This window comes from Mobula birostris, chromosome 8 (assembly GCF_030028105.1).
Source record: "Mobula birostris isolate sMobBir1 chromosome 8, sMobBir1.hap1, whole genome shotgun sequence".
Lineage (NCBI taxonomy): Eukaryota > Metazoa > Chordata > Chondrichthyes > Myliobatiformes > Myliobatidae > Mobula > Mobula birostris.
The window spans coordinates 7230094-7248085 of record NC_092377.1 but is presented as its reverse complement, the minus strand read 5'-3'; the positions used below and the strand labels follow the sequence as shown (position 1 = coordinate 7248085).

The 17992-nt window shown below is 48.5% G+C and overlaps 1 protein-coding gene across 5 annotated transcripts in view; it reads right to left on the bottom strand.

Annotated features, from left to right (window-relative positions):
* phactr2 (phosphatase and actin regulator 2) overlaps positions 1-17992 on the bottom strand; it is a 182719-nt gene that overhangs the window by 77961 nt on the left and 86766 nt on the right. For 4 of the 5 annotated variants that reach the window (XM_072264763.1, XM_072264762.1, XM_072264761.1 and 1 more), the window contains exons 2-3: positions 12890-13048; positions 572-652 (exon numbers count right to left, since the gene is read on the bottom strand). In XM_072264763.1, the coding sequence (XP_072120864.1) occupies positions 572-652; positions 12890-13048 (240 nt within the window). The remainder of the gene's footprint in view (positions 1-571; positions 653-12889; positions 13049-17992) is intronic. The other variant, XM_072264765.1, reaches the window with a different exon arrangement.

Here is a 17992-nt window from a genome sequence, read left to right as displayed (position 1 = left end):
AAGATTCAGAGGCGAATTGAGTGTGTACATCTCCTCAGACAGTACCCAACATTAGGGCTGAACCACACACATCAAAGTGGCTGGTGAACACAGCAGGCTAGGCAGCATCTCTAGGAAGAGGTACAGTCGACGTTTCGGGCTGAGACCCTTCGTGCAGTCCTGATGAAGGGTCTCGGCCCGAAACGTCGACTGTACCTCTTCCTAGAGATGCTGCCTGGCCTGCTGCGTTCACCAGCTACTTTGATGTGTGTGGCTTGAATTTCCAGCATCTGCAGAATTCCTCGTGATTAGGGTTGAACCCTTGGTTAACAACGCTGCCACGAGACGAGCCTCCATGCTCGAGAAGGTTGTGGGTGCTGTGCTGTCTTTACGGACTGACAGAGGACAATTGATACGAGTCAGCGACATGGAGTTTCCCAGTCAGTGCCCTCAGATGTGATGTTGGTCTCACTGCTGGTTAGGCATTCCCCCAGAGAGAGACTCCTCCCTCCGGTGAGGCTGTATTCACCACCTGTATCCCATTCCCCGAGAGAGATCCCTCCCCCTACCCAGCTCCCCCTGGGTGACTTACCCGGATCAGGAACCTCCTTCAGCACGCCCCTCCGGACCAACTCCTCCCTACTCTGCCTCGCTGACATCTTCCGCTCCAGCACTACGAGGGCAAGAGGAAGAAGAGGAAGAGTTAATGATGGGACACAGTATCACCAGCTGTCGATCTCTCTGCACAGTCCATCACAGAAACCAGCCCCCCCCTCCATGAGCTCTGTCTTCACCTTGCAGCCAGCATAATCAATGCCCCTACCCACGCCAGATAGTCTCCCCTCTCCCATTGGGCAGAAAATACAAAAGCCTGAAAGCACGTACCACAGGCTCAAGGCAGCCTATCCCACTAGTCAATGGACGTCTCACACACTGTGATTTCAGCTTCTGATTTCTAAATCGACCTCATCGGCCCATGCACATTTGACCACTGCTTTGCACTTTCCCTGTAACTCAGAACAAAGAACCTTACAGCACGATACAGGCCTTTTGGCCCACCACATTGTGCTGACCATGTAACCTACTCCGAGATGAACCTAACCCTTCTCTCCTACATAGCCCCCATTTTTCGATCACCCATGTGTCCATCTCAGAGTTTCTTAACTGTCTCTAATGTATCTGTCTCTCCCACTAGCAGGGTGTTCCACACAGTCACCACTCTCTGTGTAAAGAATTTACCCCAACATCCCCCCAATACTTTCCTCCAATCCCCTTGTACAGTCATTTCTGCTCTGACTGTCCACTGAATCAAGGCCTCCTGAGCTGCTACACCTCTACAAGTCACCCCTCATCCTCCTTTGCTGCAAAGCGAATAGCCCTAGTTTGCTCAAGCTTTCCTCAGAAGACACACTCTCTGATCCAGGCCGCACCCTGGTAAATCTCCTCTGCACCCTCTAAAACTTCCATATCCTTCCTGTCATGAGGTGACCAGAACTGAACACAATATTCCAAGTGTGGTTGAACTAGGGTCTTCTGGAGCTGCAACTTTATCTCGTGGCTCTTGAACACATTTCCCAGTGAATGCCAACGCACCATACGCCTTCCTAAGCACCCTATCAATTTGCATGGTAACTTTGGGGGATCTTTCTAAAGGACTCCAACTCCTCCACACTAAGAATCTTGCCATTAACCCTGTACTTGACCTTCAAGTTCAACCTTCCAAAGTGAATCACTTCACACTTTTGGGATTGAATGCCATCTGCCACGTCTCTGCATCCTATCCATGTCCCATTGTAACCTACGACAACCTGCTACACAACCCACTGCACCACCGACCTTCACTATATTCTACACTTGGCTTTCTCTTTGTACAACTTGGTGTGTTTGTGCACCAAATTAACTACCTGGATGGCAAAGGGTTTTTCACTGTCAATAATGTACACACAACAATAATGAACCATTCCAAGATCCCCCCCCCAACAGCATGTGACTGACGCAAGTTCAGGATTACAGTGAGGTCACGCTACCCAATTACACCCACGTGACCAATTAACCTACGTCCTTGGAACGTGGGAGGAAACCCATGTGGTCAACATAAAAACTCAAGGATTGGTGAATCAAGAACTAGAGGGTATGGGAGAGATGGGGAAGAGATTTAATAGGATACTGAGCATAGAGTATATGGAAGGAGCTGCTACATTTCCTATCCACTTATAGGCATCCGTTCGTCTCGTGATTTGTGCCTTGGAAGGTTTCCAGGGCACAGGCCTGGGCAAGGTTGTACGGAAGACCGACAGCTGCCCATGCTGCAAGTCTCCCCTCTCCACGCCACTGATGTTGTCCAAGGGAAGGGCATTAGGACCCATACAGCTTGGCACCAGTGTCGTCACAGAGCAACGTGTGATTAAGTGCCTTGCTCAAGGACACAACACGCTACCTCAGCTAAGGCTCGAACTAGCGATCTTCAGATCACTAGACCGACACCTAAAACACCTAGCCACTACCACTACTCAGGCAGGTATATGGATAGGAAAGGTTTAGAGGGATATGGGCCAAACATGGGCAGATGGGACTGGCTTAGGTGGAAACCTTGGCCAGCGTGGAGCAGCTGGGCTGAATTACCTGCTTCTGTGCTGTGCTGTATAATCCTATGACGATGATTGGAGTGACGCACTTCAGATCAGAAGTGCACATTGGAAATAACATCTCCACCTTGTTGGCAATCAACGCAGGCACGCCTCAACAATGGGTGAGCAGCTTCAAGTTCCTGGGTGTCAACATCTCTGAACATATTGTCGCTGTTACACAACAGTGGTTATATTTCATTTGGAGTTTGAAGAGATTTGTTATGTCACTAAAGACGCTCACAGATTTCTAAAGGTGTCCTGTGGAGAGCATTCTAACTGATTGCATCAACGTCTCGTACGGAGGGCACCAACGCACGTGATCGGAAGAAGCTGCAGAGGCTGGTAAATTCAGCCAGACTCCATCATGGGCGCTGTCCTCCCCCAGCATCAAAAGGTGACGCTTCAAGGCGGCAACATTCATCATTGAGAACCCCATCACTCAAGAAATGCCCTCTCTTCACTACCATCAATGAGAAGGTACAGGAGCCTGAAGAGACATACTCAGTGTTTTAGGAACAGCTTCTTCCCCTCTGCCAGATTTCTAAATGGACAATGAACCCACGTACATTATCTCATTAATTTTGCTCTTTTCTTGCAGCACTTGTTTAATTTTTTGACATACGTTTCTTTCTTGTTGCAATTTAAAGTTGTTTTAATGCATGGCACTGTACTTCTGCCACATACAAAATAAACAAATTTCACAATACATGTGAGGAATATTCCGGTTCTGATTCAGCACATCATGAGACTTGAACAAACAGAAGTAGAAAAGCAGGGTGTCTTTTTAACCCAGACGTCACCCTGTGAACTGTAATCCCACTGAAAGCCCTTCTTTGTAAGGGAGTTAATTGTCACAGCGTTAATTAACTCCTGCACTTTCAGAGAGACTCTATTCTATGGCTGTGCATGGAACAGCCTCTTCTAATCCGCACCACCACGGGCTCACTTTCTACTGAAACATTCCCAGTCAGTGTCCAAACTAAATAATCTGCTTTGAAATGATGTATTGGCACAGTCTGGCATTCCGACGAGATAAAGACCCATTCTGTCAACTAACCAACACTGACACAACAGAGGTGTGTCCAGACATCCAGAACAAAGGGAAGTCGAGTTGGAACTGGAATGCAGGAGGCCGAGTTAAACTTTTAAAATGTATTCTTAGAATTTATAGAACTTAGAAGAGTGCAGCACAGTACAGACCCTTCGGTCCCCTGATCTTGTACCAACCTTTTCAGTCAATCTGGCCCTTCCTAGAGAGAAAAAAAAATCACTGGCTGTCCACTTGATCATCTTGTAGACCTCTGTCAAGTTACCTCTCATCCTCCGTCACTCCAAAGAGGAAAGACCTAACTCGTTCAGCCTATCTTCGTAAAATATGCTCTCTAATACAGGCAGCATCCTGGCAAATCTCCTCTGCAACCTCTCTAGTGCTTCCACATCCCTCCTATAATGAGGTGACCAGAACTGAATACAATACTCCAAATATAATTCTGACTCAACCTGTAGGAACCATATATCTCTCCTCCATTTGCTTTGTATTCTGTGTTGTGTGTTTATGATGTTTAAAATGGTAACCAGTCATGTGAATAGGGAGGTGGTAAAAGTGAAGGGAATAGGTTATGTATTCTTGCTTATTTCAGGGCAGTTTGTAGCTTAGGACTGGCAGTTGTCATATTTTTTGCTGATCACTGAATATCACTGGATAATGCTTAGCTTACATGGGTACACTGAAGTACATTGCATCAAGATTGGATGAAAAAGGATCTGGTGCTTTCCCGACGCAAATGATGAATAAACTCTCTCGGGATTCCAGCCAGGTACAGGTATCAATCATAACCGACATCTCAATGACCAACTCTGCCATCTTCATCAGGGATGATGCCTGGGCATGTCTAGTCCAGTGGTGTTTATACCCTGTAGTCCATCCCTCTGGAGTGGATGAGGACTAATCAATCAGATTTCTGCTCTACCACCTTGTTTATAATCAAATTCCAGTTCTTACTTAGAGCAAGACCCTTGTCTTTGTTAAAAATTTTTTCATCTAGTTTTATTTCAATGGCTTCCTTCACCAGGCAGTCCCAAAGGCCATTGGAGCGGTAGAGTAGTTTTGTGCCGTCAAAGTCAATTCTATGGCCACTGCGAACGCAATGTTCTGCTCCCGCCGATTTCTCCAGGTAACCCAAATGGATACACCTCCTGAGCAGGTTTCCACCATGTGTCCCACCCCAGTGGTCTTCTGGACTGCCTGGCAGAGAAAGTCATTGAAATGAAACTAGAGGAAAATAATTTTAACAAAGACGAGGTCACACTCTCAGCAAGAACTGGAATTTGATTGCAAACAAGGCGGGAGAGGGAAAACCTGATTGGATGAGAGGTAACCAATCAAGATGGATGGACGAGGGGGGAATAGATACCACCAGACTACGCATGCCCAGGCGTCATCCCTGATGAGGGTGACAGAGTTTGTCAGTGAAACGTCAGTCATAATCGATACACGTACCCGGCTAGAAGCCCGAGATGAGTTTATTTGTTCAAGATTGTATGTTTGCTAATTGCTATAAAGGATTCAACCCTTTGCATTCTTTGGAACAACCATTTCACTGGGGATGAGGGAGCGACATGCAAGTATAACCACTCTGCAGTGGTCACAGGCTAGTGGCAATTGTTCTGTTTTGCCGCTATATAACTCTTCCCTTCTACACAGCCCTCCATATCTCTATCATCCATGTGCCTATCTCAGAGCCTCTTAAGCACCCCCAGCAGTGTGTTTCACGCACCTAGCGCTCTCTGTACAATAACCTACCTTGAACTTCCCCTGATACTTTCCTCCAGTCACCTTAAAATGATGCCCCTTTGTATCAGCCACTGCCACCCTGGGAGAAAGACTCTGTCTGCCCACTCGGTTTATGATCCTTATCATTTTATATTTGAGGGGTAAGCCTAATTTTCTTTCAGTTATTGAGTATGTGACATCAGCAATGTTCTGGTCAAATCTGATATAATTAGAGACACTTAAACAAGCATTCGAATAGCTGAGGCAACACTCACAACACGCTGGAGGAACTCAGCAGGTCGGGCAGCATCCGTGGAAACGATGAGTCGACATTTCGGGCCGGAACCCTTCGTCAGGACTGAAGAGGGAAGGGGTAGAAGGTGGGGGAGGGTGGGAAGGAGGAGGCTGGTAGGTTACACCTCCTCTCTTGCCACCATTCAGGGCCCCAAACAGTCCTTCCAAGTGAGGCCACACTTCACTTGTGAGTCTGTTGGGGTCATCTATTGCATCCGGTGCTCCCGGTGCGGCCTCCTCTACATCGGTGAAACCCGACGTAAATTGGGGGACGGCTTCATCGAGCACCTCTGCTCCTTCCGCCAAAACAGACAGGATCTCCCAGTTGCCACCCGCTTCAACCCTGCTTCCCATTCTCATTCAGATATGTCCATACATGGCCTCCTCTACTGCTAGGATGAGGCTAAACTCAGGATGGAGGAGCAACACCTCATATACCATCTGGGATGTCTCCAGCCCCTTGGTATGAACATAGAATTCTCCAACTTCCGGTAATTCCCTCCCCCTCCCTTTCCCTATCCCTATTTCACTTTGCCCCCTCCCCCAGCTGCCTCTCACCTCCCCCTCATGGTTCCGCCTCCCTCTACTACCCATTGTGTTTTCCCCTATTCCTTCTTCACCTTTCCTGCCTATCCCCTCCCTGCTTCCCCTCCCCCCCCTTTATCTTTCCCCTTACTGGTTTTTCACCTGGAACCTACCAGCCTTCTCCTTCCCACCCTCCCCCCACCTTCTTTATAGGGCCTCTGCCCCTTCCCGCTTCAGTCCTGAGGGAGGGTTCCGGCCCGAAACGTCGACTCATTGTTTCCACGGATGCTGCCCGACCTGCTGAGTTCCTCCAGCGTGTTGTGAGTGTTGCTTTCATCCCAGCATCTACAGATTATTTTGTGTTTATGAATAGCTGAGGCATACAGTCCTAGTACTGGCAAGGATGGTCACCATGTACGGGGATAGACTGAAGGTCCTGTTTGACTCTGGCAGGTAGACGAGGGCTCCGCCCAGGCCGATCACTTGCCCCTCTTCCAGGGTTGACTCTGACCCCAGGTGTTCCTGGAGCACACTGTGTCCCTGGGTGCAAAGGGAATTCTGGGTACCAGTGACCTGACTGATTAATTCTTAGATTAGACTGCTTAATTGCCATTTTCTTTGCAGTTTAAACAATCACCCATCCTGATGAAGGGTCACGGCCTGAAACGTCGACTGTACTCTTTTCCACAGATGCTGCCTGGCCTGCTGAGTTCCTCCAGCAATTTGTGTGCATTATTTGGTGTGTCCAGCATCTGCAGATTCTCTTTTGTTTATCAGGAAATTTGCTGTTGTGCCAGCAGTACCGTGCAAAACATAATAGAAAGAATACTGAATTATAGTAAATAAGTAGAGCAAAAATAGAAATAAAAAAGTAGTGAGGTGGTGTTCATGGGTTCAATGTCCATTCAGAAATCTGATGGCAGAGGGGAAGAAGCTGTTCCTGAATCATTGAGTGTATGTCTTCAGGCTCCTGTACCTCCTCCCTGATGGTGGCAATGAGAAGAGGGCATGTCCTGGGTGATGATGGTCCTCAATGATGGGAGTAGGTGGCCATCGATCCCGGGGGATCATGGGTTTGTGTTCCTGGTGGACTGTGTCCTCTCCAGGGTGCAAGTCTGGGTGGGAGGATTTGAAGAAGCCACTGTTGCCCATGTAGTGAGTTCCTCCTCTCCACATCACTGATGTAACATAGAAACATAGAAAACCTACAACACAACACAGGCCCTTCAGCGCACATTGCTGTGCCGAACATGTACTTACTTTAGAAATTACCCAGGGTTACCCATAGCCCTCTACTTTTCTAAGCTTTATGTACCTGTCCAGGAGTCTCCTAAAAGACCCTATTGTATCTACGTCCACCACTGACACCGGCAGCCCATTCCATGCACTCACCACTCTCTGCATAAAATACATACCCCTGACATCTCCTCTGTACCTACTTCTAAGCACCTTAAAACTCTGCCCTCTCGTGCTAGCCATTTCAGCCCTGGGAAAAAGCCTCTGACTATCCACACGATCAATGTCTCTCATCATCTTACACTCCTCTGTCAGGTCACCTCTCATCCTCCGTCACTCCAAGGAGAAAAGGCCAAGTTTACTCAATCTATTCTCAAAAGGCACACTCCCCAATCCAGGCAACATCCTTGTAAATCTCCTCTGCACCCTTTCTATAGTTTTCACATCCTTCCTGTAGTGAGGCGACCAGAACTGAGCACAGTACTGCAAGTGGGGTCTGATCAGGATCCTGTATAGCTGCAACATTACCTCTCGGCTCTTAAACTCAATCCCACGATTAATGAAGGCCAATACACCGTATGCCTTCTTAACCACAGAGTTAACCTGCGTAGCGGCTTTGAGTGTCCTATGGACTCAGACCTCAAGATCCCTCTGATCCTCCACACTGCCAAGAGTCTTACCATTAATACTATATTCTGCCATCATATTTGACCTACCAAAATGAACCACTTCACACTTATCTGGGTTGAACTCCGTCTGCCACTTCTCAGCCCAGTTTTGCATCCTATCAATGTCCCGCTGTAACCTCTGACAGCCCTCCACACTATCCACAACACCTCCAACGATGCAGTCCAAGGGAAGGGCAAGTGTCAATACAGCTTGGCACCAGTGTCGTTGCAGAGGTTGCCAGAGTGAAGTTGTAAACAACATCAAACTGCCTGAGGGACCCCGGCTCCAGATTCCTTCCTCGAAGTTTACTCCTGAGCCTTTCCCATGGGTGGGTAAGGCCGCTAGGCAGCAGAGGTTTAAAATCAGAGTTTTCCTTCTCCTGGTCAGGCTGCCATCCAAGGCTGACGAGCCTCAACTTCCCAAAGCAACTGGTTTTGAGGTGCCAGTGGTCTGCCTTTGCCCCTTCTCTCGTCAGTAGAAACAGATCCACCAGGGCTAGGAGCTAAGCCACACATGAAGGCCAAGAGTGGGACTTGGTTGTCAGAGGCTGTTAGAGACACAGGCCATTTGGAGCAGTTTATAGGTAGTGGGAGTTTATCGCCACTACCATCCCCGGCTACGACACCCTTCAGATTGCTCAATGATGGACACCACCTTTTTGAGGCATCGCTCCTTGAAGGTGTCCTGGATACTACGGAGGCTTGAGCCCATGGTGGAGTCGACTAAGTTTACAACATTATGAGGGGTATAGACAGGGTAAATGCCCTGAGGTTGGACGGGGCTCCGACCAGGTGTCATGGCTTTATGGGTGAAAGATGAGGTTTAAGGGGAATATCGTAAACTTCTACACTCAGAGGATTGTGAGGGTGGAACGAGCTGCCAGCACAAATGATCCATGTGAGATCGATTTCAACGTTTAAGAGAGGTTTGGATAGGTACATGGATGGTAGGGGTAATGAGGGCTAGGGTCCCAGGGCAGGTCACTGGGAGTAGGCTGTTTAAGTGGTTTCGGCATAGACTAGATGGGCCAAAAGGCCTGTTTCTGTGCTGTTCTTCTCTATGATTCTAACTCTCTGCAGCTTACTTCGATCCTGTGCAGTGGCCCCTCCAGTGATGCAACTAGTTACAATGCTCTTCACCGTACTCCTGTGAGAAATTTGCAAACATCTTTGGTGACATACCAAATCTCCTCAAATTCCTAATGAAATATAGCTGCTGTCGTGCCTTCTTTGTAGCTGCATCGATATTTTGGGTCCAGGTTAGATCGTCAGAGACACTTACAACCAGGAACTTGGTCCCTCGACAAGAACTGGTGTGTGTTTCCTTGTCTTACCATTTATGAAGTCCACAATCAGTTCTTTACTCTAACTGACGTTGAGTGCCAGGTTGTTGCTGTGGCACCACTCCACGAGCTGGTATATCTCACTCCTGTCACCCTCTCACCTCCATCTGAGATTCTGCCACCAATGGTTGTATCGTCAGCAAACTTACAGGTGGCATTTGAGTTGTGCCTAACCACACAGTCATGGGTGGCCAGGCACAACTCAAACGCCATCTATAAATTTGCTTACAGCACAGAATCTAAAACTGTAAAGCAAATTGACCATTGTAATAATGTGACGCTGTGGTAGAAGGTAGTTTGATCACCTGAGTTGAGTCGAGTATGATGTTGTCTTCAGGGGTTGTCTGCTATTCCCTTCATGGAGAACGCCTGTGCGTGACCTGGCTTAACGTGGGGAGGCTGATGTACGGGCAGTCACCGCACGGTCCTTGACAGATCGGGGTCAGGGTCCAGTGACATGGAATGCAAGATGGCTCAGGACCCTCCACTGTTGTAGCCTCCCTCCAGCTGCACTGCCGTTGTGACGTGTCATCATCTTTCGCCAGCCCCACCGTTGGGTCACTCTTCGTCCGAAACCTCCTCCCTTGACATGCCCACCATGGGTGACCCTACCAGGAGCCAAGCCCCAGAAGGCGTCGCTCTCGGGATCTCTGGACCACACAAGCCTCTCCACCACGACAAGGTGACGATCCTCAGAGACGGTGTCATCACTGAATAAGCCTCACTTGGAACGGGAGAAAGGTCCGTGTGTTCTTGGCACGTACAGTGTTTACTGCCTGTACCCAAGCTAACCCCGAGTCGAGTGGTTTCCTGGGCTACTAAGAGCCCCTCACATCACTGGCGATCTACCACCCTATTTAGCGAGGATGGGGAATTCTTTCCTCAATGTTCCAGTCCCGTTCTTCGAGTTCCACAGCACAGAAACAGGCTCTTCGGCCCATCGTGTTTATCCTGGCCAAGTTGCCAGTCTGAGCTGTCCGCTTTGCCCGTGTTTGTCTCCCAATCAAGAGGGTATCACGGTAATGGCGCGGTTAGTGCAGCCCTTCACAACACCAGCGATCGGGGTTCAATTTCAGCCGCTGTCCGTAAGGAGCTTGTACGTTCTCCCCGTGACCGCGTGGGTTTCCTCTGGTTCCTCTACTTTCCAAAGACATACAGGTTAGGGTCAGTAAGCTGCGGCCGCGCTACGTTGGTGACACTTGCAGGCCGCCCCAGCACATCTTCGGACCGTGTGATTGTTGACTTTATCAGTACATTCCACTATGTGCGTGTGACAAATCGAGAATCTTTAATCCTTTCCATCTCCCTTCCCCTCTCCTCGAATACCTTCCCCCTGTTTAACCCACTTTCCACTTCTGATTGCAATGTTATTCACCCAGCCTGGGGGTTACACTAGCACTCCGCTCTTCACCTGACGTTGCTTCGCTCTCTTGGGGAACAGTGCTACCACTCTGCCATCAGATTTCAGATTAGTCCACTTACCACACATACGTTGCGAAGTGAAGTTCGTCGTTTTGCATTAACAATCAACACAACCCAAAATTATACCGGGCAGCTCTCTAGTGCCGCCACACGTTCTGGCGCCAACAGAGCGTGTCCCCAGTGCTCAGATCAACAGAAGCAGCAACATCAACAGCATCAAAACATAATACCACCAAATCAGGCCCCTTTCCTCCCTCCCCACCCACCCACACACACAGGTAGGCCTCCAAAACCAGGACAGGCTGCCTCTGGGCCTCTGGCCCTCCAGTCCCCAGCCCAGTCTCTCAGAACAGAGAGATTTGATTAATCTGGAAAGGGTGCAGAGACAATCACCCAGACCATAAGATATAGGAGCAGAATTAGGCCATTTCGCCCGTCGAGTCTGCGCCATCATTTCATCATGGCTGATCCAATTTTCCTCTCAGCCCCAATCTACTGCCGTCTCCCCATAACCCTTCATGCCCTGACCAATCAAAAATCTAACAATCTCTGCCTTAAATATACATAAAGACTGGTTCACAAGGATGTTGCCAGAACTGGAGGCGGCCTGAGTTATAGGGAGAGATTGGGCAGGCTGGGACTTCATTCACTGGGAGGTAGGAGACTGTGGAGTGAACTTATTAAGGTGTGTAAAATCCGGAACAACACACACAGAATGCTGGAGGAACTCAGCAGGTCAGGCAGCATCCACGAGGAGGAAATAAACAGCTGATGGGTCGGGCCGAGACCTTCATCAGGACTGGGTGTAGGTAAGTTTTTTTTTAAACTCAGGACTGGTGAATAAAGAACTAGTAAGTAGAGGTTTGAGGGGAGGGGGCAGAATTTGATGGGAATTTGACACACACACACACACAAACAGAAACACACAGACACATGCAGATGCACATACACACACACACCGACACACGCAGACTGACACACATACAGACATGCAGACAAATACACAAACACATACACACATGGAGAGAGACATACGCAGTCACACACACACAGGCACACGCACACAGAGACACATGCAGACATGTACACAGACACGTAGACACACATGCACGTACACACACACACGCACACACAGTGGGTCTTCCATATGTAGAACAAGATGACAGTCAGACAGATTCTGTACTTGTGTAGGGAAGATTTAGACCAGGGGTTTCCAATCTGGGTCTACGGACCCTTGGCTTAATGGTATTGGTCCTTGGCCTAAAAAAGGTTGGGAACCCCTGAGGGAGAGGGATACGATTCAAATACAGGCAACTGAAATTAAAGAGATTACTGTTGCTTGTCACATCAAAACGTACAGTGAAATACATAGTCTGCGTCAACGACCAACACAGCCCGAGGTTGTGCTGGGGGCAGCCGGCAAGTGTCAGCACGCTTCCACACCAGCACAGCATGCTGACACTAACCTGCGTGTCTTTGGAACGTGGGAGGAAACCGGAGCACTCAGAGGAAACCCACGTTGGAATGGGGGGGGGGGGGGGGAACATACAAAGTCCTGACAGACAGCAGCAGGAACTGATCCCCGGTCCTGTATCTGGCGCTGTGAACCATAAGGCCACTGTGCCACCCCAATGGATGGGGCCTGCTCTGACGGTTACATTGGCCAGCAGAGACTAGATGAGCCGAAGGGCCTGTGCTGGTATCACATGGCTCTGAATTTCATTGGTGTAGGGGGCGGGTCCTGCTAAATGGTACCTTTCCTACACTCACTGACTGGGCTGGCACTGTGGAGAACCAGCAGGTGGGCTGGGGGGAGGGGGCGGTGGGGAGAGGGGGGTGGGGGTGGGCTAGGGGGCAGAGGAGAGGATGGAATGGCCACGAGGTGGTGGGTGGCAGCCTCTTGCTGGTCCTCGGGTGAGGATGGAGGGGCTGAGACTCCTATCGCCCCTCAGAGGCAGTGAGGCGGAGATCCAGAGAGAGAGGGGGGACGGGGGACGGCGGAAAGGCGGGTAGGTGACTTACACGCAGAGGTCTCCTGGAACTTCTGGCTGGTCCTCTTCCTGCGCCATTTCCACGGTTTGAATAAGTTGCTGATGGACACCAGCTTGCTCTTCCGCCTCAGTGGGGGTGTCGCCGGCACGGCAGGAGGAGAGTCCGGGCACACAGTGGGAGGGGCGTCACCTGTGTGTGGGGGGGGGGGAAAACAGAGGGAGTGAGCAAGATCTGCAGTGTGGGGGTTGGTGCAGGAAGAGTGGGGAAGGGGTTTAGAGAGACGCAAGGATGAGTTGGCTAATTAGTCAACACACACAAAATGCTGAAGGCTCTCAGAAGGACAGGCAGCACCTGTGGAGAGGAATAAATGGTCGATGTTTTGTGCCGAGTCCCTTCAGAACTGGCATCTTCTCCCTCTCTTTCCAGTCCTGATGAAGGGTCTTATACTTCATTGTCGCCAAACAATTGATACTAGAATGTACAATCATCACGGCGATATTTGATTCTGCGCTTCGTGCTCCCTAGAGTACAAATCGATAGTAAATATTAAAAATTTAAATTATAAATCATAAATAGAAAATAGAAAAATGGAAAGTAAGGTAGTGCAAAAAAAACCGAGAGGCAGGTCCGGATATTTGGAGGGTACGGCCCAGATCCGGGTCAGGATCCGTTCAGCAGTCTTATCACAGTTGGAAAGAAGCTGTTCCCAAATCTGGCCGTACAAGTCTTCAGGCTCCTGAGCCTTCTCCCGGAGGGAAGAGGGATGAAAAGTGTGTTGGCTGGGTGGGTTGTGTCCTTGATTATCCTGGCAGCACTGCTCCGACAGCGCGGTCTTAGCCAGAAACATCAACAGTTTATTCCTCTCCATCGATGCTGCCCGACCTGCTGAGTTCCTCCAGCATTTTGTGGGCGTTGCTCTAGATTTCCAGCATCTTGTGCTTGAGGTTGATTGGTCACATGGGTGTAATTGGGTGGTGTGGGCCCGTTGCTATGGAAGGGCCTGTTACCATGCCGTAAAATGACAGCCATATTGGTATAGAAAGATTATACTTTAATTTTTTCATTTGTACAGCATTAGCGCACTATTAAAGATGTATGATCTTATTTACAATTAATTTGGTTTGGTTACATTACTAATAAAATAAGCTCTGAAATGTTTTCATAAAAAAAATAAATAAAATGACCATTAGCTTCAATGGAAAGTGCATCTTGAACTTGGCAGGCAAAAGAAAAACCGTGAGAACACATCAGGAAGCATCAGTGGAGGGAAATGGACAGTCGATGTTTTGAGCCATGATCTTCATCTGGACTGAGAGATCTGAGATCTTTCCCATCTTTGACGGGAAGACCCCAGTCAGTCAGAGTTGGCGCCTCGAGCTCCATCATGCCGAGTGCTGGTGCCCCTCCTGCCCCCCCCCCCCCGGGCTGTGTGCTCAGCCCTCTGCCGACTCACAACTGCACTGCCAGATTCCGCTCAAACTGCACCATCACATTCGCTGATGACACGACAGAGATTGTTCTCACCAGCAACAACGACGAGTCAGCGCACACAGAGGAGTTAGAGAGGGTTGTCAAATGGAGCAAGACCAGCAGCCCGAGTCTCAACGTCGACAAGACAAAAGACGATGATTGTGGAGTTCAGAGAGGCACTGTCCATTGCACATCAATATCAATGGTATGCCGTGGAGAGAGTGTCAGCACAAAGTTCGCTGGTGTGCACATAAGGCAGCGTCCATTATTAAGGACCTCCAGCACCCAGGGCATGCCCTTTTCTCACTGTTACCATCAGGTAGGAGGTACAGAAGCCTGAAGGCACACACTCAGCGATTCAGGAACAGCTTCTTCCCCTCTGCCATACGATTCCTAAATGGACATTGAACCCTTGAACACTACCTCACTTTAATATATATTAACTCTGTTTTTTGCACAATTTTTAATCTAATCGATATATATATACCATTATTTACTTTTAATTATTATTTTATTTTGTTTTTTTTTCCTCTATATTATGTATTGCATTGAACTGCTGCTGCTAAGTTAACAAATTTCGTGACACATGCCGGTGATAATAAACCAGATTCTGATATAATGGACAATCTAACAACACCCACTAGTCTAGAATGCAAAGCAGCGTCTACACTTTCTGAGGAGATTGAGGTATGTCCCATTCAATAGGCAACTTGTGTCGACTCCAGTTTGTCTACCGAAGCAACAAGTCTACAGCAAATGCCATCTCCTTGGCTCTTCACTCAACCTTGGAACAACTGGACAGGAAAGATGCATAATCAAGATGCTCTTTATCAATTACAGCTCAGCATTTAACACCATCATCCCCTCAGAACTAATTGGTAAACTCCAAGACCTGGGCCTCACCCCCTTGTGCAATTGGATCCAGGATTTCCTCACTTGTAGACCACAGTCAGTTCAGATTGGCAAACACATCTCTTCCACAATTCCCATCAGAACAGGAGCACCGTAGGGATGTTTGCTTAGCCCTCTGTTCTACTTACTTTACACCGATGACTGTGTGGCTAAGTACAGCTCCAACACCATACAAGTTTGCTGATGACATCATTGTTGTGGGCTGTATCAGAGGGGTGATGAATCAGCGTACAGGAAGGAGATTGAAAACTTGGCTGAGTGGGGTAATACAACAACTCAATGTCAGAAAGACTAAGAACTGATTGTGTAGACTTCAGGAGAGGGAAACCAGAGGTCCATGAGCCAGTAATCATCAGACGGTCAAAGGTGGAGAGGGTCAGAAGCTTTAAATTCCTGGGAGTCATTAATCGCAGAGGGCCCTGGCCCGGATCCATCATAGAATCTAACTGTGAAAAAGCACGACAGCACTTCTGCTTCCTCAGGAGACTGCAGAGATTCGAGACGCCATCGAAAACCTTGGCAAACTTCTGCAGACGTGTGATGGAAAGTGTGTTGACTGGCTGCATTACGGGCTGTATGGGATACCGATGCTTTGGGTGGAAAACCCTACAAAAGGTAGTAGATTTGACCCAGTACCTGACGGGGTTAAACCCTCACAACCATTGAGCACATCTACATGCATGTACTCTGATAATAAATTTTACTGTGAGTAACTTTCTAGAGGAGCACCATCGAGAGTGTCCTTTCCGTTTGTACCATTGTGTGGTTCAGAAGCTGCAAGACATCAAACCGCAAGACCCTACAGAGGACAGTAAAAATCCCGGAATCTCCCTCCCCTCTTTTCTGTCACATTTACTGGGAGTACTGCACTTAGTTTCTTCCTGTATCTTGCCGTGTTGAGAATATTTTCCAGCAATCTCTAACGGGAAGGAATCGAGAGGTACTTGGGGAAGTGGAGGTGAGGGGGATGAAGCATTGAGTTCAGAAAGGCCTGTCGACATTGCACCGGTGAACAGTGCTTCACGGCTATTTCAATGCTGTGTGCCTCAAAGCATTTCCATCCCATTAACACCTTAACACTAAGACACAGGAGCTGAATTAGGCTATTCGGCCCATTGAGTCTGCTCCACCATGCCATTCTGGGTGTTTTATTATCTCTCTGAACCCCATTCTCCTGACTTCTCTCCATAACTTCTGACACCCTGACTAATCAAGAACCTCTGCTTTAAATATACCCAATAACCTGGCCTCCACAGCCGTCTGCGGCAATGAATTCCACAGATTCACCACTCTCTGGCTAGAGAAATTCCTCATCTCCATTCCAAATGGACGTCCCTCTATTCTGAGGCTGTGCCCTCTGGTTCTAGACTCCCCACCTGTAGGAAACATCCTCTCCACATCCATTCTATCAAGGCCTTTCAATATTTGATGGGTTTTAATGAGATCCCTCCTCATTCTTCTAACCTCCAGTGAGTACAAGCCCAGAGCCAAACATATGTTAACCCTTTCATTCATGTGAACCTCCTCTGAACCCTCCCCAATACCAGCACACAGCTTCTTAGATAAGGGGCCCAAAACTGCTCACAATACTCCAAGTGCGGTCTGACCAATGCCTTATAAACCATTATATCCTTGCTCTTATATCCTAGTCCTCTCAAAATGATTGCTAACATCGCATTTGCCTTGCTTAGCATTCGTCAGTCGGGGATGGAGTCATCAGAAGTGACACCCTGTGACTCACCCGTACAGCAGCTGTGGTGGGAAGTCCCAGGTGGCCTCTCAGAAACAGGAAAGGTGTGATTCAGGTGGCTCCAGTTCCTGGAGAGAGGGGAAGCATGGAAGAGAGGGGTTCTGGAGCGAGTTCCGCGTTCAAAGTGATTTTATTATCAATGCAAGTGTCACCACATAGTACCCCGAGATTCATTTTCTTGTAGGCATTCACAATAGAACAAAGAAATACAACAGGATCAATGAAAAACTGCTGACAAAGTCTGACAAACAACCAATGTGCAAAAGACAAACCCTGCAATTAAATCAATAAATTATATTAAGAAGACGAGTAGTAAAGTTCTTGGAGGCGAGACCATGGCTGAGGAATCAGTTTCTATTTCTGAGCAGCCCGCAGCCACTACCCCTCTCTTCCATATGTGCATTATTTATTCTTTGTAATGTTCATGTCTTCCCCTGTACTGCTCTCACAAAACAACATTGGTCAGTGATTAAAAACCCGATTCCGATTCTGAACTACCGTTCTACAATGTTTCATACCAAAGCAATGTTACTTCCCGACTATCTACTCGATTCCCCAGCCAGTAGGACAAGTACGACACTGGCCTTCGTTGCCTCGCGGGTCAAACCCTGGCAGCTGGGACTGGCTCAGATGGGAAGCTCATTCAGCATGGACCAGATGGGCTGAAGGGCTTTCTTCCATGTGGTGTAACTCCGTGACTCACACCGCACAGAAACATGGCCTTCTGCCCTCATCATTAACACTAATCCCATCCCATCCACCTCCCTCACCCCCAGGATTCAACTCCCCCTCACCCCCAGATTCCCCCACCACCCCCAGATCCCCCCTCACCCCCAGATTCTATCCCCCCCACCACCACCCAGATTCTAAACCCCCTCACCATCCACATTCCCCCCTCACTCTCTGGATTATACCTCCACCCCCACCCGCTGGAATTCTACCCCTCCCCCCACCCCCCAATTCTAAATATATTCCAGATATATTTAGATAGCTAGAAATTT